At 33.4% G+C, this 20,132-nt stretch overlaps 1 protein-coding gene across 1 annotated transcript in view; it reads left to right on the forward strand.

The window, feature by feature from the left end:
• Nucleotides 1-4,129: 4,129 nt before the first annotated feature.
• BCHE (butyrylcholinesterase) overlaps nt 4,130-20,132 on the forward strand; it is a 70,070-nt gene continuing 54,067 nt past the window's right edge. The window contains exons 1-2 of the mRNA XM_065942699.1: nt 4,130-4,242; nt 10,585-12,109. Coding sequence (XP_065798771.1) covers nt 4,194-4,242; nt 10,585-12,109 — 1,574 coding nt within the window. The 5' untranslated portion in view covers nt 4,130-4,193. The remainder of the gene's footprint in view (nt 4,243-10,584; nt 12,110-20,132) is intronic.

Genomic DNA, 20,132 nt, shown 5'->3' on the forward strand with positions numbered 1-20,132 from the left:
AAGGTGTAATTACATATGAGTAGATAGAAAAAGATAAACCATCAGTATGAGAAGATAATTTCCCCAGGAGGCAGGACCCAGGCCTCTGCCACTGCGTGTGGTCTTTGAACTTCCTGACTCTGTCTTACTTAGGAGGCTAGTTTAAATATCTGAACTCAGGATTTTTAAAGAGTACCAAGATTGATTCTGTGGCATGCTAATGTAGAAGTTTTTTGTCTGAGCATAGAACCAAGATTAATCAAGGGCTTGGTAAGACTAAACTGAGGCCTATTCAATAGATAAGATTATAAGCCAAGAAAGATACTGCTTTTCTCTCTCTTTTCATGTTTAAAAAATTAATTTCTCCTTTCTTTGCTCAAGACCTATGTAATTTAGTTTTAGAGCTTATTTCTTTACTTTGATCCTTTTTGTTGGCAAATTCCATGAATTTGGGCTTGGTATTTCCTCAGAAGCTGAGGCTTATTATTGATCTTAATTATCTAGCCTTCTGGACTGTAACCAAACTGTTGGGGTTTATAAGCCTCTTTCCATAACATTTTACACAAACTACCTGTATTCTGGTCTAAATAGCATAGAGCTAGTTCAGACTTCCCATTATTCACCCTCCCTTAATTCCAAGAGATCTTTGCTTTATCATGCAGGATAAAACAGGAACTGCCTGCAGGCACTTCCAATATTAGGTGTCACCAAACTCTTAAAGAATTCTTTTGCTTGTAGGACTGGACACTTTTAAAAGCTGTCAGGAAATTTACTTTTAAATACCTCACCTTGCCACATCCAGAGATGAATGTCTAGTCTCCTAACTCCAGAGACTTGTTCAGATTTACTTCTATCAAGAATATTTCTCCTTTTCCCAGAATTGTTGGAAGCCTATGCTTATCCAACAGTCTATTGAGGACCTCAGAAAATTCCAAAAATAAAATTAAAAAAAAAAAAAAAAAACACCTAACTGCATTCTACTAGTTATGTTCACTTATTCCACTTCTGGGAAAATAGATTAAGAAAATAAACAAAAGTTGCAAAAATGCCAATTGTGAGTGTTTACATTTAAAATATTAGAAAATACTTTCATTACCTCTATGACGTTTGGTAAGTTACTAAAACGCTTTCTGACTAAATTTCTTCAACCAAAAAATAGGGACAATAATAGTACTTACTTAAAAGGTGGTTTTGAGTTTTGAATGAGTTAATATATTCAAAGTCCTTAGAACTTTATTTTATCATCATATAAGAAACAAATGATGCAACAAATTGTAGTACAATTATTGATAATGTATCACTAGGTCATTAAAACATTTTAATAAAAATTAATATTATGAAATAAATTTTAAAATAAGGAAATTTTTAATAACCTAATTGAGTATTATTTTATATATGTCTGATTATAACTATGTACGTAGATTTTTTTTAAAAGTAGAATGGAATACATCAAATGACCTTTTCCATCTCTGTGATACATAAAACGTTGGATATTTTTTGGTAACCCATATTTTTTTAGAGAAGGCATTGTTCTTGTAAAAAAGGAAGTATTAATGAAAGATTAGTGTATTTTCATAGCATGAGTAACCCTAATGAAGACTAATGTATACTGTGGTATTATTATTTCCCACACTGTCTCAAATCTCCTTCAGAGCTGCTATCTAGAAAACAACCAGATCAGTGGAAATTAGGTAACAATAAAACCTTAAAACTAAAAAGTCTGTGTGATAGACTAACTGAAAATGTTCAGTCAAGACCATAATGGTTGCCTTGCCAGACCTTCAGCGTACATGGTTGCAAAACCTGAGTGGTATTAACACCATTTCAACGCTCTTGTGGTATTTGAGCAGCATTACTTAGGAGGCAGACTCAACATTCAACAGTATGATCATGAACCCTCAAGGGTTCTGTCAGGTAATAGAACAACCCTTGCCAAATAACCTTGAAACAAAATTCATTTTGTGTGACCAAGTCCTCTTGCTGGTAAATGTGAAAAAATATTGGCACCACAGAAGTAAAGTAGCTGCTTTATGTTGAGCCACAAATGAAGAAAACCTCCAATAAGACAGGAAAAAGAAATGCACTGAAATAATGCATTAAATAGGATGGCATGTCTGAGGAACGGTGAGGGTGAATGAAATAAAAAGAGAAAAAATTGCCAGATTTTGTTATCAGTTGATATTGCTAGTCAGCCAGTTTAAACATGTGTTAAAGATAAAAGGATAAAGGATTGCATTGCTTACTTTCCTGTTTAAAGATGAAAATGAAATATACTAATATCTGATATATTTTCATTGCGGTGTGTAGATATTATATGCAGAATGTTCTCCTGTATTTGCTAACATCAAAAACATCACTCAATAATTGCAGGAGAATAAGATCAACCACATCCTAACCCAGAACAATGCAGTGCAGCTGTGTTGGAGAGAAGATATTTGGCATTTCAATGAAAAAAAGGCACATATATTAAACTAATGAACTTTGTTCCACATGGATTACTAGAATGACTATATTTTAAACAGAAATGCCATCACATTACTATTCACTGTGTTATTGTCAGTGTACTGTTTTTGAAAAAAAGCTTTATTCCTTTAGATAAACCATTTACTCTGTAACTTTTGTGTTACTAGATTGTCATTACACAAACTATATTCTAAATACAATATAAATCATTGTGACTGTGAAATTCATTGTCTAATAAATACCTTCTAAGGAGCAAATTTCCCAGAAAAGATTATTTTAAAAGACCAAAGTGGTTAGTATCTTGGAAACAGTTGACATGGGATGACATCAGAAAAATCTAGGTTAAAATTCTAATGCCAGCTCCTACTAGTGGTAAAATATGTATATAGCCAAGTTCCTGATCTTTAAGAGCCTTACTGTCCTCATCTGAAAATGCAATTAGTAATATTTAACTCATATATTTGTTGAAATAAAGTAAAACAAGTTATGTAAGCTGTCAATTATAATGACTGACACAAGACAGTATTAATAAAAATGACAGTTCTTATATTTGCATATTTGAATTCTTAAGCATTATGTTTTAAAAACAAAAAATAGACTTATCCACAATTACATGCCTACTGGTTAGTCCATGACAAGCCCCATAGCGAGAGATTAAAAAGTGAAAGTGATCTTTTGTGGGAGATAAAGAATATAACTGCATTGAGAAGTGAGGCATTAAATGGTTCATAAAAAATTTTTTTATGTGTTTTTTCATTTGCCCGAAAAGCTAAGTCAGGGAAGATAAGGTTGAAAGATGCATATACATCCTTGAGAGTTCACACAGTTTCAGCTGACAGATGTGTTTTTCTATAAAGTATATGATGAATGTTCGTTGTATTTTATTTTCTCTGTCTCAAGCAGAAAATTTGTGACTTCTTATAACACTTGACTGCCTGCAGGGTCCCCAATTAGGAAATTATCAAAGCTGAGATCTGTATGATTTACATGGATGTTGGGGTGTAGGGGTTGGAAGGACATACATATCACATTCATTCATTGATAAAACTGGTCTTTTGATCTTCATAGTTTTATCTACAGAATAATTAGTTTCCTACTTAATTTTTTACACTCCTTTATAACTATATGTGAAGAAGGAAATGGCAACCAACTCCAGAACTCTTGCCTGGAGAATCCCACAGACAGACTGGCCTGGCAGCCCACAGTCCATGGGGTGGTAAAAGTGAGTAGGACGCAGCTGAAGGACTAAACAACAATAATAACATAGCCACATGCTTGACACAGATTGAAGGCAGCAATTTCAACAGCATTTCTTTAAAGCGACATATATATATTTAAATCAAAATCAGCATGAGAAAAATGTAGATGCCATAAAGGAGAATAAAACCTTAAAAGTTCTGGTGGTGTTTAAAAACAAAATGAAAACAAACAAACGATTAAAAAAAAGAAAAACCCTGTGTATTTTCTGTTCAATTTCAGCATCTGCTCTGTAGCTTTCTTTTTCTTCACTCTAGATGAGTGCCTGCAATCATAAAACACGACTCCGGCAACCCTTTTGTAAATGAATCACTATAGCATTCATACAATTAGCCTCTGAACAGATGTCAGAAAGTAAAGATTGGCTGCTTCTAGATCGAGTTGCCGCTGCCAAGTCTCGCGAGCTTTGTCAGAAACTGTTGATTGTAATGTCAGTGCCGTCCAATTTACAGGCTGGAGCAGCAGCTGCATACTGCATTTCCCTGAAGTACTATATGATTTCCACTCCTTGCAAACTTTCTCATCTTTGGTGCAGTGAGTCGGGTAAGTTGCTCTGAATTTACGCCTTTCTGTAGAGATGGAAGTTACCCTGAAGCTCATTCTGTGGGAGGAACGTGATCCCTTCACGTGTTTATTGTGACTCTTTGGTGCTCTGTGGGAGGCAGTCACTGCAAATGGGACAGATGAAGGGAGCAGCCACATGCATCAAATCTTCTGATTATTCAGGGAACACAGACTGAGTCCATTTAACTGCTAAGGAAACAGTGAATTTGTTCAACTTTGCATAAAGGACCGTAGCACTTAATGGGATCACTGTATTGTATGTTCCTAATGCACCCTCTAAGGGAAAACATTTTATGCTGTGTTTTACCCTTAAATGCTCTGTTTGGTGAATGTCTCCTTAAAAGAGTAACAAAAGTGTTTCTTGACCAATCTTACTCTCTTTATTTATTTTTTTCTTTTTTTAAAGTGGTTTGAAATGAATAGTTCCCTTATTGTCTGGTTTTACAGAGTACTTAACATTTTGCCATCTGAAACTTTAACAACATCAATTTGCAAAGGAAAGGTCTAAGTTTGTTCTGTATAAAAGGAAAGATCTATTTCTTGATTTGATTTACAAACTTTTGTCTAGTTTCCCCTGTTTATTCTCTTTTTTTAATATGTGTATTTATAGAAAAGTATTTTACATATGCTGTTATTTTTATTATTACAGAAATAATAGTAAATACTTTCTGCTCATCCTATAATTTTGTAAATCTATCTTTATTTTGATATCAATTCTTGTTTAACCAGAGGATTAAGCATTGAGGTTTTATAAAACCATATGAATGATTAAAAGTGAACTGAAATGTGAACAGAATTATTTCACTATTTATGATTTCTATTTGTAATTAAAAAAAATTAAGTTATCCTTTCTAACTTTTTATGACTACATTGCATAATAATAAACTCGGTTAGGAGTTACTAGTCTGTATAATGCCTTCCATAATATATCTCATAGCTATGATAAATATAATTATATGTCATTTATGTGGTTATTAAGGATAAGCATGAGGTTTTAAAGAATGATTTTTACTTTAAATGACAACCTTTAGAATTCTCTGTGTGTTTGAAATAGAGTGGTCTTTTGGATGCAAATTAAATTTCTAATTGAATTTGCAAAGTTCTGTTTTGTTCTCCCAGACATTATTGTCCTTAGTTTTTTAATTATAAGAAAACATTTGGTGAAACTCCAACTAAAAATCTTAATATATTTATTTGAAACAAAAATTTGTAATATATAGTGGAACTATACATAACTTTGTTCTGTAATTTCCAAGTCTCCTGTAAATGTGTTAGCATATTTTCAGGATTTAAAAAAATAAAAAAGAAAGCTAAAAAAAGAAAGTATAGGGATATACTCCATATTTCACCTTTTAAAATATAAGCAAATGACATCTTATTTACAAATTTAATTTCTGCTTTGATTTATTTCTTGGTAACAATGAATAATGCATGCTTAAATTATATGTTGTCTTCATTTTAATGCTTTCATGCCAAAATCTGCTCATTCTTATCAAAATTGAACTGTTCCAAATGGAAAATTATAAATGAATAGATGTCAGCCTAAGAACAGATTGAACTTTGCAAGAAGACCCAAGATATCTAATATTAAATATTCAAATTATTCACACAATAAAAAATTTGTGAATCTTTTTCCTAATTGAGGAAAGTTATAGATCTGTGTTTCATACCTAATATAGTGTCTTCTATCTATACATCCTTTTAGTGTCTATTGGGTATCTGAAAGATTGCTGAAAGACAGTGGTATAGTTTATAAACAGACTTCCTCAATTCCCCGCTTCACTTAGCCTACAACAAAACAAGCTTTTTAGGTTTGATATAAAGGCTCAGTTGTTTTAATTGGACTATCTGCATTTTAGTGACCCTTGTTCTAGATCATATTATCTAGATGGTTCTTTTCCTACCATTTTAACAGTCTTTATTTTTATATAGAAGTATACATAATACTAAAACTTTTTTAAAAAGACAGGAAGACTGCATTCAGCGAAAACTATTAACAGGTTTTACTTGACCATCCTTTAATAAGTGCTTGACTGCCCAATTATTTTGAAAATTTGGTTGATATCCAATTATGACAAATATATGGCAAATAAACAGCTTTTTATATCAATAATTTTATTATACCCATATCTTATAGCATAGTATATTTTTAAAACTAGTCAAGGAGCTTTGATACTACTTTCAAAATTGAATTAAAAATGCAAAAAGAAGAAAATACATTTTTAATTTTGAAAGTTTTTTTTTTTTTTAAGTTTAGAATAATTTCCCCAAATTGCCAGTAGATTTTGATATTCTGGAGCATTTGATAAACTTGGAACACTGTAGTATTCATTATTTTCCAGGTTTGTCTCCCTTCCCACTCCCATCAATTTTCTGTTGCAATTCCAAACAAAACTTCTGCCTTTAATCAAGTATTAAAGATTATTACAATAAATTAGTTGATCTAACCTGAGTATTTCTAAATTGACCTTGGTATGAAAATTTACCCCATTCTTTGTGCTAAACATGGTATGTGTTCTCAGAATTTAAATTGTTTAATGTGCCAGTAGTCAATTTGTCACAGAATTTAGAGGATGAAATAAATGAAATTTTATTGAATACTTTAATTATTAATAAACACTTAGAGATACAGAGCAATAACATTTATTTACTCTCCTTTGTCTACCTTTTGATTGCTTAATCATGTGATAATGTATATTAAAAACCTAAGCATCTCTTAATGGTAAAACTGCAGTGTAACATGTTAGACTAGAGAATACTACATTATGAAAAAAAAAGTTATTCTTACTTAAATAATGTACTTCACTGGCTCAGCAGTAAAGAATCCTCCTGCAATGCAGGAGCCACAGGAGACCCAGAGTTCAATCCCTGGGTTGGGAAGATCCCCTGGAGGAGGGCATGGCAACCCACTCTAGTATTCTTGCCTGGAGAACCCTATGGACTGAGGAACCTGGTAGGCTACAGTCCATAGGGTCACAAAGAGTTGGACATGACTGAAGTGACTTAGCATGCACGCAAATAAATATAAACATATTAGTTTACACTAATAGTGAGTATGCAAATAGAAGCATATTTTCATGTTAAAACCTAGATTTAATAATATAGTGTTTAAAATGTACTCCATCAGGTTAACACCAAGGTGAATTAGAATTATATTGCCATTCTTGCTATAAACACAGGCTTATATGATTGATTGAATGTTACTAATTACATTATTTATAATTGCAAGGTGTAAGTACTTATATTACTAATACCAAGGTGATGACTCATAGATATCACTGTTGTAAAAGAAAGATTATTCATATAAATCGTATTATATAACATTAAGTTCTACTTAGCACAAAATATAAATAAAAGCATACAAATACTTATATAAATAAATTAAGTGACATAGAATGTTATTACAACCTTTTAGATGCTATAGCAGCCTTTCATAGTACATGCAATGAAAATAATTATATTTATTAATTACCTACAAAAACAAAATATGTTGGTAGTAATTTTATATTCACTATGGAATAAAATTAAAAACCAATAGAATGAAAGTTTGAAACTGTCAGAAACCAAAAATTATCAGGATCTGTTATATGGTTTATATAAAATGAAACAAAAAGAATACAATCTTTATTAGACTCAGGAGAGATTGATTGAACTAGGCCAAATGCCTACCTCTAATTATTTAGAAGAAATGTCTTAGGATTTATCAGAAGGTGGAAAAATAAAACTGTAGTATGTGGTAGCAGTATCTCTAAAACTACTAACTCTCTGAAATATAAAATTTTGTTAACGTCAACTTTGCTACTGATGCTGCTATTTAGTCGCTATGTCCAACTCTTTGTGACCCAGTGGACTGTAGCCTCCCAGGTTCTTCTGTCCATGGGATTTCACAGGTGAGAATACTGGAGTAGATTGCCATTTCCTTCTACGAGGGATCTTCCTGACCCAGGGATCGAACCAGGGCTCCTGGATTGGCAGGCAAATTCTTTACCACTGAGCCATCAGGGAAGCCTCAAGTGTCAAGTTTACAGTAATCTTTATATTAACATGCTGCTGCTGCTAAGTTGCTTCAGTCGTGTCCGACTCTGTGCGACCCCATAGACGGCAGCCCACCAGGCTCCCCTATCCCTGGGATTCTCCAGGCAAGAACGCTGGAGTGGGTTGCCATTTCCTTCTCCAATGCATGAAAGTGAAAAGTGAAAGTGAAGTCGCTCAGTCATGTCCAACTCTTAGCGACCCCATGGACTGTAGCCTATCAGGTTCCTCTGTCCATGGGATTTTCCACGCAAGAGTATATTACCATGACATTATATTTATTATTTTTAGAAAAAAAATATTTAATTTGACTATAATATCTAAATTTCATAATAGTATATGTATATAGTGTTAAAATATTATATACTTCAATAGTATATTTTATTGGTAATAACACAGTCATTAATTTCAAAATTGACAGCATAAAAAAATCTCATGGCTTTTTTATAGCAATCATTATGTATAAATGTATATGTGTATATATGCATAAACATGCAGATATAAATAGAATTAGAGATAAATATATATTTAAGTATAGACGTAGCCATAATCATAGACAAAGAAACAGAGATAGAGGTAGAAATGGATATACATCTATAAGTACTGTACACTGAACAAAATAGTGTACACAATGGATTAGTGGGGATCAAAAATTACCTGTTGGTTACTGGCTGTCCTGTGAGCAGTGGTGAATGAGGCTCACTAACTGTGAGGATCATAGATCTAAGACAGTTATCTTAATAGGAAGTGCCTAAATCACTGCCTTCTAAGACAATCTAAAATTTAAGAAAAAGGATAAAAAATCTAATACAAATTCTCAGTGCTCACAGAATTAGTTTCTTGGACACATAGTTTGGATTTATTTTTATACTCTCAAAACATAATGAAGAAAATAGTTTGTACATGTGTGGAACTTTGCTATTGTTTTATGGATGAGAATCAGTGTTTGTATTTGACAATTTTAATCAGATTTTCTTTTTTTTCTCAGTTGTATAAGGATATTAGTTCTTTCAGACGATATCTGCATTACATTTTTCTATCCTTTGTCACTTAGAGTTTCAGAATGTGATTTAAATGTCTTTATTGAAAAGAAACTCAACTGTGCATTATGAATTTTTAATAAAACTTTGATTTCCCCAAATGTTCTTTTCATATTATTAAATAAATATTATTTCATGAAATGTCAAATAGTGATGATTTGGTAGGTATCAAAGATTACTTTTGCTTCCCCTGCTTTTCCCAGTAATTGCTCAATTTTAATCCTCTGATTTCACTGTCCACTACCAGAATATAAGCAAATCTGACCATGCTAACACATTTAACCTCCCTAGTTGCATATGCTTTAATAAATTAACAGATTAATACATGTGTTGAGTCATCTCTGAGTGTAAAATTTCTTCTAAATTGATTTCTTCATCCACACATTACATTATCAGTCAGTCTCTTCATTGACAACATAATTTAGATAGAAAAACCCTTCATGGTTATTCAGTTTCAAAGGACTGGTATATATCCAGTCTAATTTTTCTGTCTTCTCTGTCTAATTTTTCTGATAGACCTTTATAATGGTAGTAGATTGTTTGTTTTCACAATTTGTAGGATAAATGGCAGCTACTGTGTTTTTTTGTTACTTAACATTTTATGAATTGCTTGTCCAACTTCTCTTCTGACCTTACACTATGCTTATGCTTGTACAGAGGAAAAAACCACTAAGGCAAAAAGGATCACAGATGGGACTGTGGAAATGGAAAAAGACAGTAACAGAAGTCTGAAGATCCTTAGAGTTTCTTAACCTACTTCATAGCTCATCAAGAGTCAGAATTGTATATATTCTAGAGAATAAGTGAGCTTGCATTTCTTCCTCTAACCATGGTAGAAATTTAATCTACTATATCTATCATAAATAGACTGCCACTTAATGCCTGGTAAAGTCATACACACACACACACACACACACACACACACACACACACACACACACACACACACACACACTCATGCCTTGGACAAATTTTCTCCTTAAAGTACTAATTCTCTTTCTTACAGAGGTTTGTAAATGAATCTCTTCAAATTGAAATCATTTCTTTTTCCATTTCCATTTCACTCATTTCTTTCCTAAATTGATAACTGAAATATGCCCAACCATTTTCTATTCTTTGTAGCAGTAACAGATAGTTTTCATAATTTATAGAATTAATAAGAACTGCTAAATTTTAGTTAATTATCATCAGTAAAATGTAACATTAGATGCATGAAGCTGTTAAAACTTCCTACTTACCTCTCTTGCAGAAACCAATATGCAGAGCCGGAGTACAGTCATATACATCAGATTTATCTTGCGGTTCCTTCTGCTCTGGGTCCTCTTTGAGAAGTCACACACTGAAGAAGACATCATAATTACCACCAAGAATGGAAAAGTCAGGGGGATGCGCTTGCCAGTACTTGGTGGCACAGTAACAGCCTTTCTTGGAATCCCGTATGCACAGCCACCTCTTGGTAGACTACGATTCAAAAAGCCACAGTCCTTGACCAAGTGGCCTGATATTTGGAATGCCACAAAATATGCAAATTCTTGTTATCAGAACACAGATCAAAGTTTCCCAGGCTTCCTTGGATCAGAGATGTGGAACCCAAACACTGACCTCAGTGAAGACTGTTTATATCTGAATGTGTGGATTCCAACACCTAAACCAAAAAATGCTACTGTAATGATATGGATCTACGGTGGTAGTTTTCAGACTGGAACATCATCTTTGCATGTTTATGATGGCAAGTTTCTGGCACGGGTTGAAAGAGTTATTGTGGTTTCAATGAACTATAGAGTAGGTGCCCTTGGATTCTTAGCTTTACCAGGAAATCCTGAAGCACCAGGGAATGTGGGTCTATTTGATCAACAGTTAGCTCTTCAGTGGGTTCAAGAAAATATAGCAGCCTTTGGTGGAAATCCTAAAAGTGTAACTCTCTTTGGAGAAAGCGCAGGAGCAGCTTCCGTTAGCCTGCATTTACTGTCTCCTAAAAGCCACCCACTGTTTACCAGAGCTATTCTGCAAAGTGGATCCTCTAATGCTCCTTGGGCAGTGACATCTCTTCATGAAGCTAGGAACAGAACCTTGACTTTAGCTAAATTTATTGGTTGTTCTAGAGAAAATGACACTGAGATAATCAAATGTCTTCGACATCAAGATCCCCAGCAGATTCTTCTTCATGAAGTGTTTGTTGTCCCTTCTGGTACGCTCTTATCAGTAAATTTTGGTCCCACTGTGGATGGTGATTTTCTCACTGACATGCCAGACACACTGCTCCAACTTGGACAGTTCAAAAAAACCCAGATCTTGGTGGGTGTTAATAAAGATGAAGGGACAGCATTTTTAGTATATGGTGCTCCTGGCTTCAGCAAGGATAACAACAGTATTATAACTAGAAAAGAATTTCAAGAAGGTTTAAAAATATTTTTTCCAGGAGTGAGTGAGCTTGGAAAGGAATCGATCCTTTTCCACTACATGGACTGGTTAGATGATCAGAGAGCTGAAAACTACCGTGAGGCCTTGGATGATGTTGTTGGGGATTATAATATCATATGTCCTGCTTTGGAGTTCACCAAAAAGTTCTCAGATATGGGAAACAATGCCTTTTTCTACTATTTCGAGCACCGATCCTCCAAACTCCCTTGGCCAGAATGGATGGGAGTGATGCATGGTTATGAGATCGAATTTGTCTTTGGTTTACCACTGGAAAGAAGAGTTAATTACACAAAAGCTGAGGAAATTTTTAGTAGATCCATTATGAAACGCTGGGCAAATTTTGCAAAATATGGGTAAGTGCCAATTTTTGTAATTATTCTTGTTTGTTTTGTTTTGCTTAGCTTTTCATGGTCCCCAGTGTAGACTTCGTTCAAGGTATGGAAACATTTTGATTATTTATTCTCTTCACACCTTAAGCTGGTTTTGCTTTTCATTATGTAGCACATTTCACTTCCTTGCATCGGAGTGCTTAAAAGAAATAATTGAAGAACTTTTATGAACAATATTTTCTGATTTCATTTCCAAAACACCATAAAGTACTTTAACAATGTTCGCCAAAGTTTGTATGGAACTAGATGTCCACCTTGTGAAGAAGATATCCACCTTGTCAAGTATTTTTCAGCCTAAAAGTTCACAGCTTTCACAGGTTTAAGAGGGAGCAGGGATATCTCTGTTTTGCTCATGGTCTTAAGCAGTGATATACTGTTACCTGATACACAAAGAAAGACATGCCATCACAGGAAAATTAAAGGGCAGGATGGTGTTAGGGTTGGCCCTCACATTACTCAAAATAGAGAATTTGACATTTTATCAACATTTTTTATTCCTTAATATGTTTGTTCAGAGGTTTTAGGTAACCTTTGTTGAACAAGAGCTGCAAGGCTCATCTTGTTTAGCTAAGCTGTTTTCCACTTGAGTAGTCACAAGGGTAACATTACATAATAAGAGATGCTACAAAAGAACATATTTTCCCTCATATGTTATAAATATTCTGATATTATATCTTCAATAGTCAGAGAAAAAAGCTCTTTTAATATCAATATATTTTCTATTTTTTAATACTTCATGTGTATAAAAAATAAAGATTTTGTAATAGTGTGTAACCTCTAATTGAATTTTATACACTGAAACAGTTTGTATCAGTGAGAATAACCAAAAAAATAAAAATTGGAGCATCTCTTTTTTTGAAAAATGCTTACAGAAACTCACAAACTGATTGATGCATTAATCCAATCTGTCACCCTATCTTTATAATCAAAAAGCATTTTGGGAATGATTTTCTTTCTGGTTTTCTTTTCCATCCTCCATTTGGAATTCATTGTGTTGCTGCTTCATGTTATTTGTAGGTATCTTTCTACAAAGTACCTGTATGGTATAATTCCTCTCAAAATGTTTTGACACTTATTCACTGTATATAAGGCTAAAACTCTTCCATCGGGCATTAAGATGCTTCTGTAACCTTGCTACAACCCATTCTCCCCAGTACCTATTTCCTTGGTAGAGGAGTTATCTCATGAATTTCAAAGAGTTCAAGTTTAACTACGCTTTAGAGCCTGTTCTTGCAGTGTGCCCTGTTTAGAAAATTTACCTCTCTCCTTTTTAATGACACAAGTCCTAATATTTCGTTAAGTTTTGGCTCATTACATGTTTCATACAGAGTATCTTTAATTCTATGAGTTGTAATTGTTTCAGACCTGTTTTACACTCTCAGAGAAACCATTGACAGTCATGTATCTAAATGATATCTTTCATTGTATTCTGAGTCTCCTAAACTAGACTAAGAAGTAACTTCTTGAAAGAGAAGTTATGGTTTTATTGGACACTCATGGAAGTACTGAGATTGGTATATGTCCCACTTAACAAATATTTGGATTCAGTAAGAACAAGTGAAACTTTTTTTTAAAGATATGTAGGCTATTATCTGTAGCTGTACAATATATCACACCTTCTCAACATCAACCTAAATTTCTGCTTAACAAGGAACATCTTATTTCTAGAGCTGCTTTAGAATTATGTATATTTCATTCTGTTCTCTCGCTCAAGGCTTTAATCCACATTAAATCACTTGAATATGTTTTTAATTCTGTCTGACAATTCTAGAGATTATAAATAATTTAAGGGGACTATTAAGGGAATTTAAGGGAAACATCAATATTTCTTCAAATTATTGATGCTTATAATTTTTAAAAGGCTTATATCTTGCATGTTTAAATGATCAAGAAATGTATATTTTCTTATTTCACAATGGAGAACACTGAGAACCAGATGAAGTAATGGTCATATTTATGGCAAAATGGTCATATTTAAGGTCAAAGAAGAGAATATTTGATACTTAATGGAATAAAAGATTGTTTAATCCTAATTTTCTTCTATGATTAGCATATTTTAATAGGTAATAAATGAATGTTGACAGATTTTTATTATAATAGTAAATTCACATGAACAAACCATAAAGATTAAAGTAAACTTTTTTAATGTAGTTCAGCCACAGATACACCATTCAGCAAGATACCATTTCAACCAGTGAGTTTCTTTATAGTCCATGCTTGCACAGTTGGACAGAGATAATAATATGTCACATGCATTGAGATTTGACTTGATGGCAAACATAATGTTAATCTCCTGGTGTGCACTGTATTTTTTCAAAGTATACCTATGTAATAAATATAGACGCTTAGAATGATTAAATAAACTCCGTCGTAACAAAGTTGGTTTAAGTGTCAGGTTTGGAAATCCACTCACATTCATTTGCCCACAAACGTGATGTTTGATGTTCCCTTCCCAGGGAGATGCTCCCCCTTGGTTTGCCTCCACTCCCCATACCAAGGACATTTAACAATATCTGGAGTTATTTTTGAGTATCACTGCTGGAACTGGGGGGGAGGGGAGGCTACTAGCTATATAGAGGCCAGGGATGCTGCCAAACTTCTTACAATGCTCAGGATAGTCCCCCAGCAACAAATTATTCATTCTAAATGCCAGTAATGCCTAGATTGGGACACTGCAGATTTTTACTCCCATATAACCCCAAAATCACACATAAAGAAAGTAAAAAGTAGAGGTAAGAGTTGTAATTATCATTCAGGAAAGTCAATTTTCAAGTACATGAAATGTTTTAATGCTGTTTTCTCCTTAAATAATGTTTAGTATGTGTTATATTTCTTATTAGGACTAAGTTCAAAATAATTTTGAACTTTTCTTTGTGATATTTTATTTTCCCAATGGGTTGTTTAGTAGTCTTTTATTTAACTTCCAGCTATGTGGATAATTTCTAGTTTGTTGTGGCTTTCTAATTTAATTCAGTTCTAGTTAGAAATTCTACTCAAGATTTTCCTGTTTGAAATATATTAAGGATTATTTTATGACCCAGAATATGATTCATATGGGTGATTGTTGTATTGTATTCTTAAAAAGAATGCGTGTTCTTACTTGGTATGATGTGTTCTGTAAAGTAATTAGTCCATGGTTTCTCAGGTCTTTAATATTTTTGTCTACTTATTTTAAATACGGAGAGAAGGGTATTAGCATCTTTGACTGTAATTGTGATTCTGTTTATTTCTCAACTTAATTCTACTAATTTTCCTTTTACTATTTTAAATTTATGCTATTAATTCTGTGCACATTTAGGATTATGTATTCCTGATTAGTTGACTTTTATCATTTTGAAATGTCTCCATCCTGAAATTGACTTTGCCTAATATTAAGAGAGATACTGAGCATAAGTTTCTCATGCTCTGGTTGCACAATATATTTTGTTCCATCCTCTTACTCTAACTCATCTACTTAAAAAAAAAAAAAAAACTTTCTTAGATTTAGCATGATTAACCCATTTGGCATTTAGTATAATTATCAATGTGTTTTGTTTAAATCTACCATTTTGCTATTTTTAATCCATCCTTCTTATTGCTCCTTTGCAACTCTTTGTTCTTTAATCTAATGTTTATTCTATTGTATTTTTTTTATGGATGTTTAGTTTGTCTTTTATTTTTTCCCTAGTGCTTGTTTTAACACTAAAATTGTTTCACTTTTAACTATGTACTTAGAGTTAATACTGACCTACTTTGCTGACATTTCCCACTTTCTAAACAATTCATGCTTCCTATTTTCCATTTCACTCTTAACTGCTTCACAACTACAAGAAATTAACAATAAAGTTTCATGTATTCTCCTCATTTTTTATATTGTCCTATGCTTATGCAATGTATAATATAAAATATCTCTTAAAATTGTATTTGTTTTTACAATCAAGTTGTATTAATGTAAATTCATAAAATAAAAAACATAGTCTTTCATGTTTACTAGTATATTTAGTGGGCTTTCCCTGGTGGCTCAGATGGTAAAGAATTTACCTGCAATATAGGAGACCTGTATTCTATCACTGGGTTGGGAAGATCTGGAGAATGAAATGGCAGTTCACTTCAGTGTTCTTGACTCTTCCTATGGATTCTAATTGTCATCTGGAGTTGTCTTCCTTTGTGCTAAAAAACGTCCTTTAGAATTTCTCACTGGCAGTTTGAATAGTTACAAATTCTCTCAGCATTTTTTTTAATCTGAAGATACCTTTATTTTCCTTCAATTGAATGATTTTTTTAAAGATATATTTCTGGTTTAATCTTTTTTTCTTTTTCTTTCATAAGTTTAAAGATATGTTCCATTGTCTTCTTATCTCTTCAGTTCTGATGTAAAGTGAACCTTTATTTGTATGATTGTCCTCTCTATACAATGTAAAAATTTTTTTCCTCTGGTTGACTTCAAAATTTTCTCTTTATCTTTGGTTTCAATTGTTTATCCATGGTATTTCCAAGAATGATTTGTCTAGGGATTTTTGTCTTGTTTTGTTTTTGTCTGATGTTTGCTAAGCTTTTTCTCAGTAATTTTTAATATCACATTTGAGAAAATTTGTGTCAGTATTCCGTCAAATATGATTTCTGCCCATTCTCACTCTCATCTCCTTCTAGAACTCCAATTATACATGCACTAGACTATTAAATTTTGTCCTGCAGGTCACTAAGCTTCTGTTGCCTTTTCTTCAGATTTGCAAATTGGATACATTTTAAAATTTTCTCTACAAGCTCAAAGACTTTTTCTATCATCTCCAATCTGTGATTGAAGTTAACCAATGAATTTTTTATTTCACTTATTTTAGTTTTCAGATTGAATTTTTTCAGTAGTTTCACTACTTTGCTGAGTTCCTCCCTGTTTTATTTTTAAAGATACTATTCTTTAAGTTCCTGAACATATTTAAAATAGCTGCTGTAAGTTGCTCATTCAATATCTGGTTGATGGGTTCATGTACTGTTTTCCTATTTCTTTGCATGTCTAGAAATTTTCACATTTGTACTAGACTTTGTGGATTATACAGCAGAAATTCTATATTATTTTAGCCTTCTCTGAAAAATATATGCTTCCAGTGAATGATAGTTGTTTGTTTTTAATTTTACCAGACAGTTCAATTAAGGGATGTGTATATACTTCAATTTGTCTGAAGTATGTATAGACTTGGTTTTATATTTTGAGTGACTCCATGAAAGGTCCAAAATATTTTATAGACTCTTGAAGTTGGCAGAACTTAAACTAATGTCTGTTTTCACTGAGGATGTTGCAGTTACTTGTTTTGTGTGTATTAGAGTGGAGATAGTGCGTCCCATGTGGTGCAGTGGTAAAGAAAACGCCTGCCGATGCAGGACACGCAAGAGACGCAAGTTCAGTCTTCCTGGGTTGGGAAGACCCCTGGAATAAAAAATGGCAACCCATTTCAGTATTGTTGCCTGGAGAATCCCATGGACAGAGAAGCCTGGCAGGCTACAGTCTATGGGGTCACAAAGAGCCGGACAAGATGAGTACACATACACACCATGGTAGAGATAGACTGGGTCTCCTGACTCTGAAGTTATGGCCTTCCACCCAGCTGGCCTGCATATTAATGAGATGAAAGCAAAGTGTTGACAACATTATACTAGTTATTCACTCCCCAGCTGTCCCATCTCTTCTGCTGTCAGCCAGGCAGTATCTTCTCTCTATTCCCAGCCTCTCATGTTCTCGCTCTAAATATATGCAGCCAAGGCCTCAGCCAAAGATGTGCAGGGAGACCTGTCCCACAGATTCTAGCTACTTCAATAACCCAGAATTCTTATTTCTGTTTTTTAGCCTCAGTGAAGCTACTGTACTCTGCTTAGGTTCAAGCTCCCTGCATCTTGGCTAGCCAATTATCTTCATGTGAGCAGCCACAGTAAATATGGCCTCACCTTGAAATTCTCTTCTCTCAAATAACATAGACTTGTGTTGCCTGTTAACCAGTTCCTGAAACTCATCATTTTATTGTTTTGTTTTTTTGCTTTTGGTTCAGTATATACTTGTTTATGGTGGGACAGTTAATCCAATTTCAATGATTCCATCATGGATGACAATGAAAGCCCAACCCCATTTGTATTTTAACAGAATCTTAACCTTTATGTATTTCATTCAGTTCCATGAAATTCATTTTTTCAGTTACTTTAAAAACACTTGTCAATTTCCAAGATGTAGGTTAAAAAAAAAAAAACTTGTAAAATTTGATTTCTTTCCAAAAATAAAGAAAACATTATCCTGTGAAAGCATTGCATAGTATTTGAATTTGCCATCTTTAGTTGCAGGGTTTGAAATTCCTTATAAAACATATACAATATAACTTAAGCCTTATCTAATTGGAATTACTACCTATATGCATTTCCCTTGCTTTTGCTTTTCCCTCAATCCCATTTCTAAAATTGAATTTAAATCTAGATCCAAATAGCAGGCATGTCCACATGTGCATCACACCCAGTATCCTATAATAGATATTAAAATATCAATATAACATATATATATCCATCAGTTATTCATCTAGTCACTACCTTGATGACCAATAGATTAGATTAACCAGCACTTAATGATGTATCTTCAGCACTACCTCAGTGATACAGGAAATTAGTGAAATCAAACTTGATTTGTCAAACAGACCAGAACAGCTAAAAGAGGAAACAAGCCAAAATACAATTAGTAGTATAACGTCAGATAGAGAATCGTTATTCTTGAACCCCTCCAATTGCCTCCTGTTGCTGCAGAGCATCATTTGTTTACTGTGTTCTCGCTGGGTGCTATATTCAGAATTCCTCCAGGGCACAGCCTCAAGTAGAGCTATTCACAGTGCAGTTGCATAGCCTTCTCCATCATGAGTGATAGCCCTGTGTGTCCAGTGTTAATCTTCCTAGGGATCCTTTGTATATAATCTCAGTCAAGTTACTTAACATCCCTTACTGTGTTTTCCTATCTGAAAAAAATGAGGCTATAAATATACCTCCCTTATTGACATGTTGAAATAAACCTTATCATTGACAGGAAACTGCATTCCTCTATTTCATTAGAAAAATTCTGTTTTTCCCCTACCAAGCATAAACTACTTCAATCTATTCTTATCTAAGTTTAAACTTGGCTTCCTCCCCAAAATGTACAATTGTTTAACTTCCTGGCTCAGCATTAATCAAGTTTTCAAGCAAACAAAGGTAAACTACAAAATTGAGGCAATTAACTTTCTTCTGTTTCTTTGGTGAGAATTCGTTTATTCAGGATCCTCTAAATTGGTTAATGTCTCCTAATACTTTTTCTTTTTTTTGCCAGAAATAAATAGTATGACACAAATACTTTTTGTCCTATTTTGATGTCATGAAACCAAGTTACTTAGCAAAGTATTTTTAGTAAGCTCACAGCAGTATACCTGCTGATATCCTCATGTGTCTTATTTACTATTCATTCCTTTGGAGTCTGAGGAACAACTTTTTACATAGGAGCAAAAATATATTACTAACTTTCAGTCCCTTGGTTTACTGATCTGTATAAAATAAATATAAACAGTCATGACATTTGTCCTGGAAAGTAGGTGAGATTAAATGAATGCTGAGTCATAATTTCTTAGTGCACAAGATTATTTTGAATAATTGTAGGAATTTAAATTAGGCTTGCTTCTGTGTACTAAATTATAATTACAACCATCAGAAATTTGCAGATTTGCCAGATTTATAAAATAATGAACTTTATAGTTATATTCCAGATATATATAAGATGGGTATTACACATGTACTTCCATAACTTCATTATACTGGTAGGAATATGCTTATTTTCTAATATTTCTGTAAACTTGATTTAATAATATTTAGTGTTTAATATTGGAGAAGGAAATGGCAACCCACTCCAGTGTTCTTGCCTGGAGAATCCCAGGGACGGGGGAGCCTGGTGGGCTGCCGTCTATGGGGTCACACAGAGCCGAACACGACTGAAGTGAGTTAGCAGCAGTGTTTAATA

Source organism: Muntiacus reevesi, chromosome 8 (assembly GCF_963930625.1).
Source record: "Muntiacus reevesi chromosome 8, mMunRee1.1, whole genome shotgun sequence".
NCBI classification, from domain to species: domain Eukaryota; kingdom Metazoa; phylum Chordata; class Mammalia; order Artiodactyla; family Cervidae; genus Muntiacus; species Muntiacus reevesi.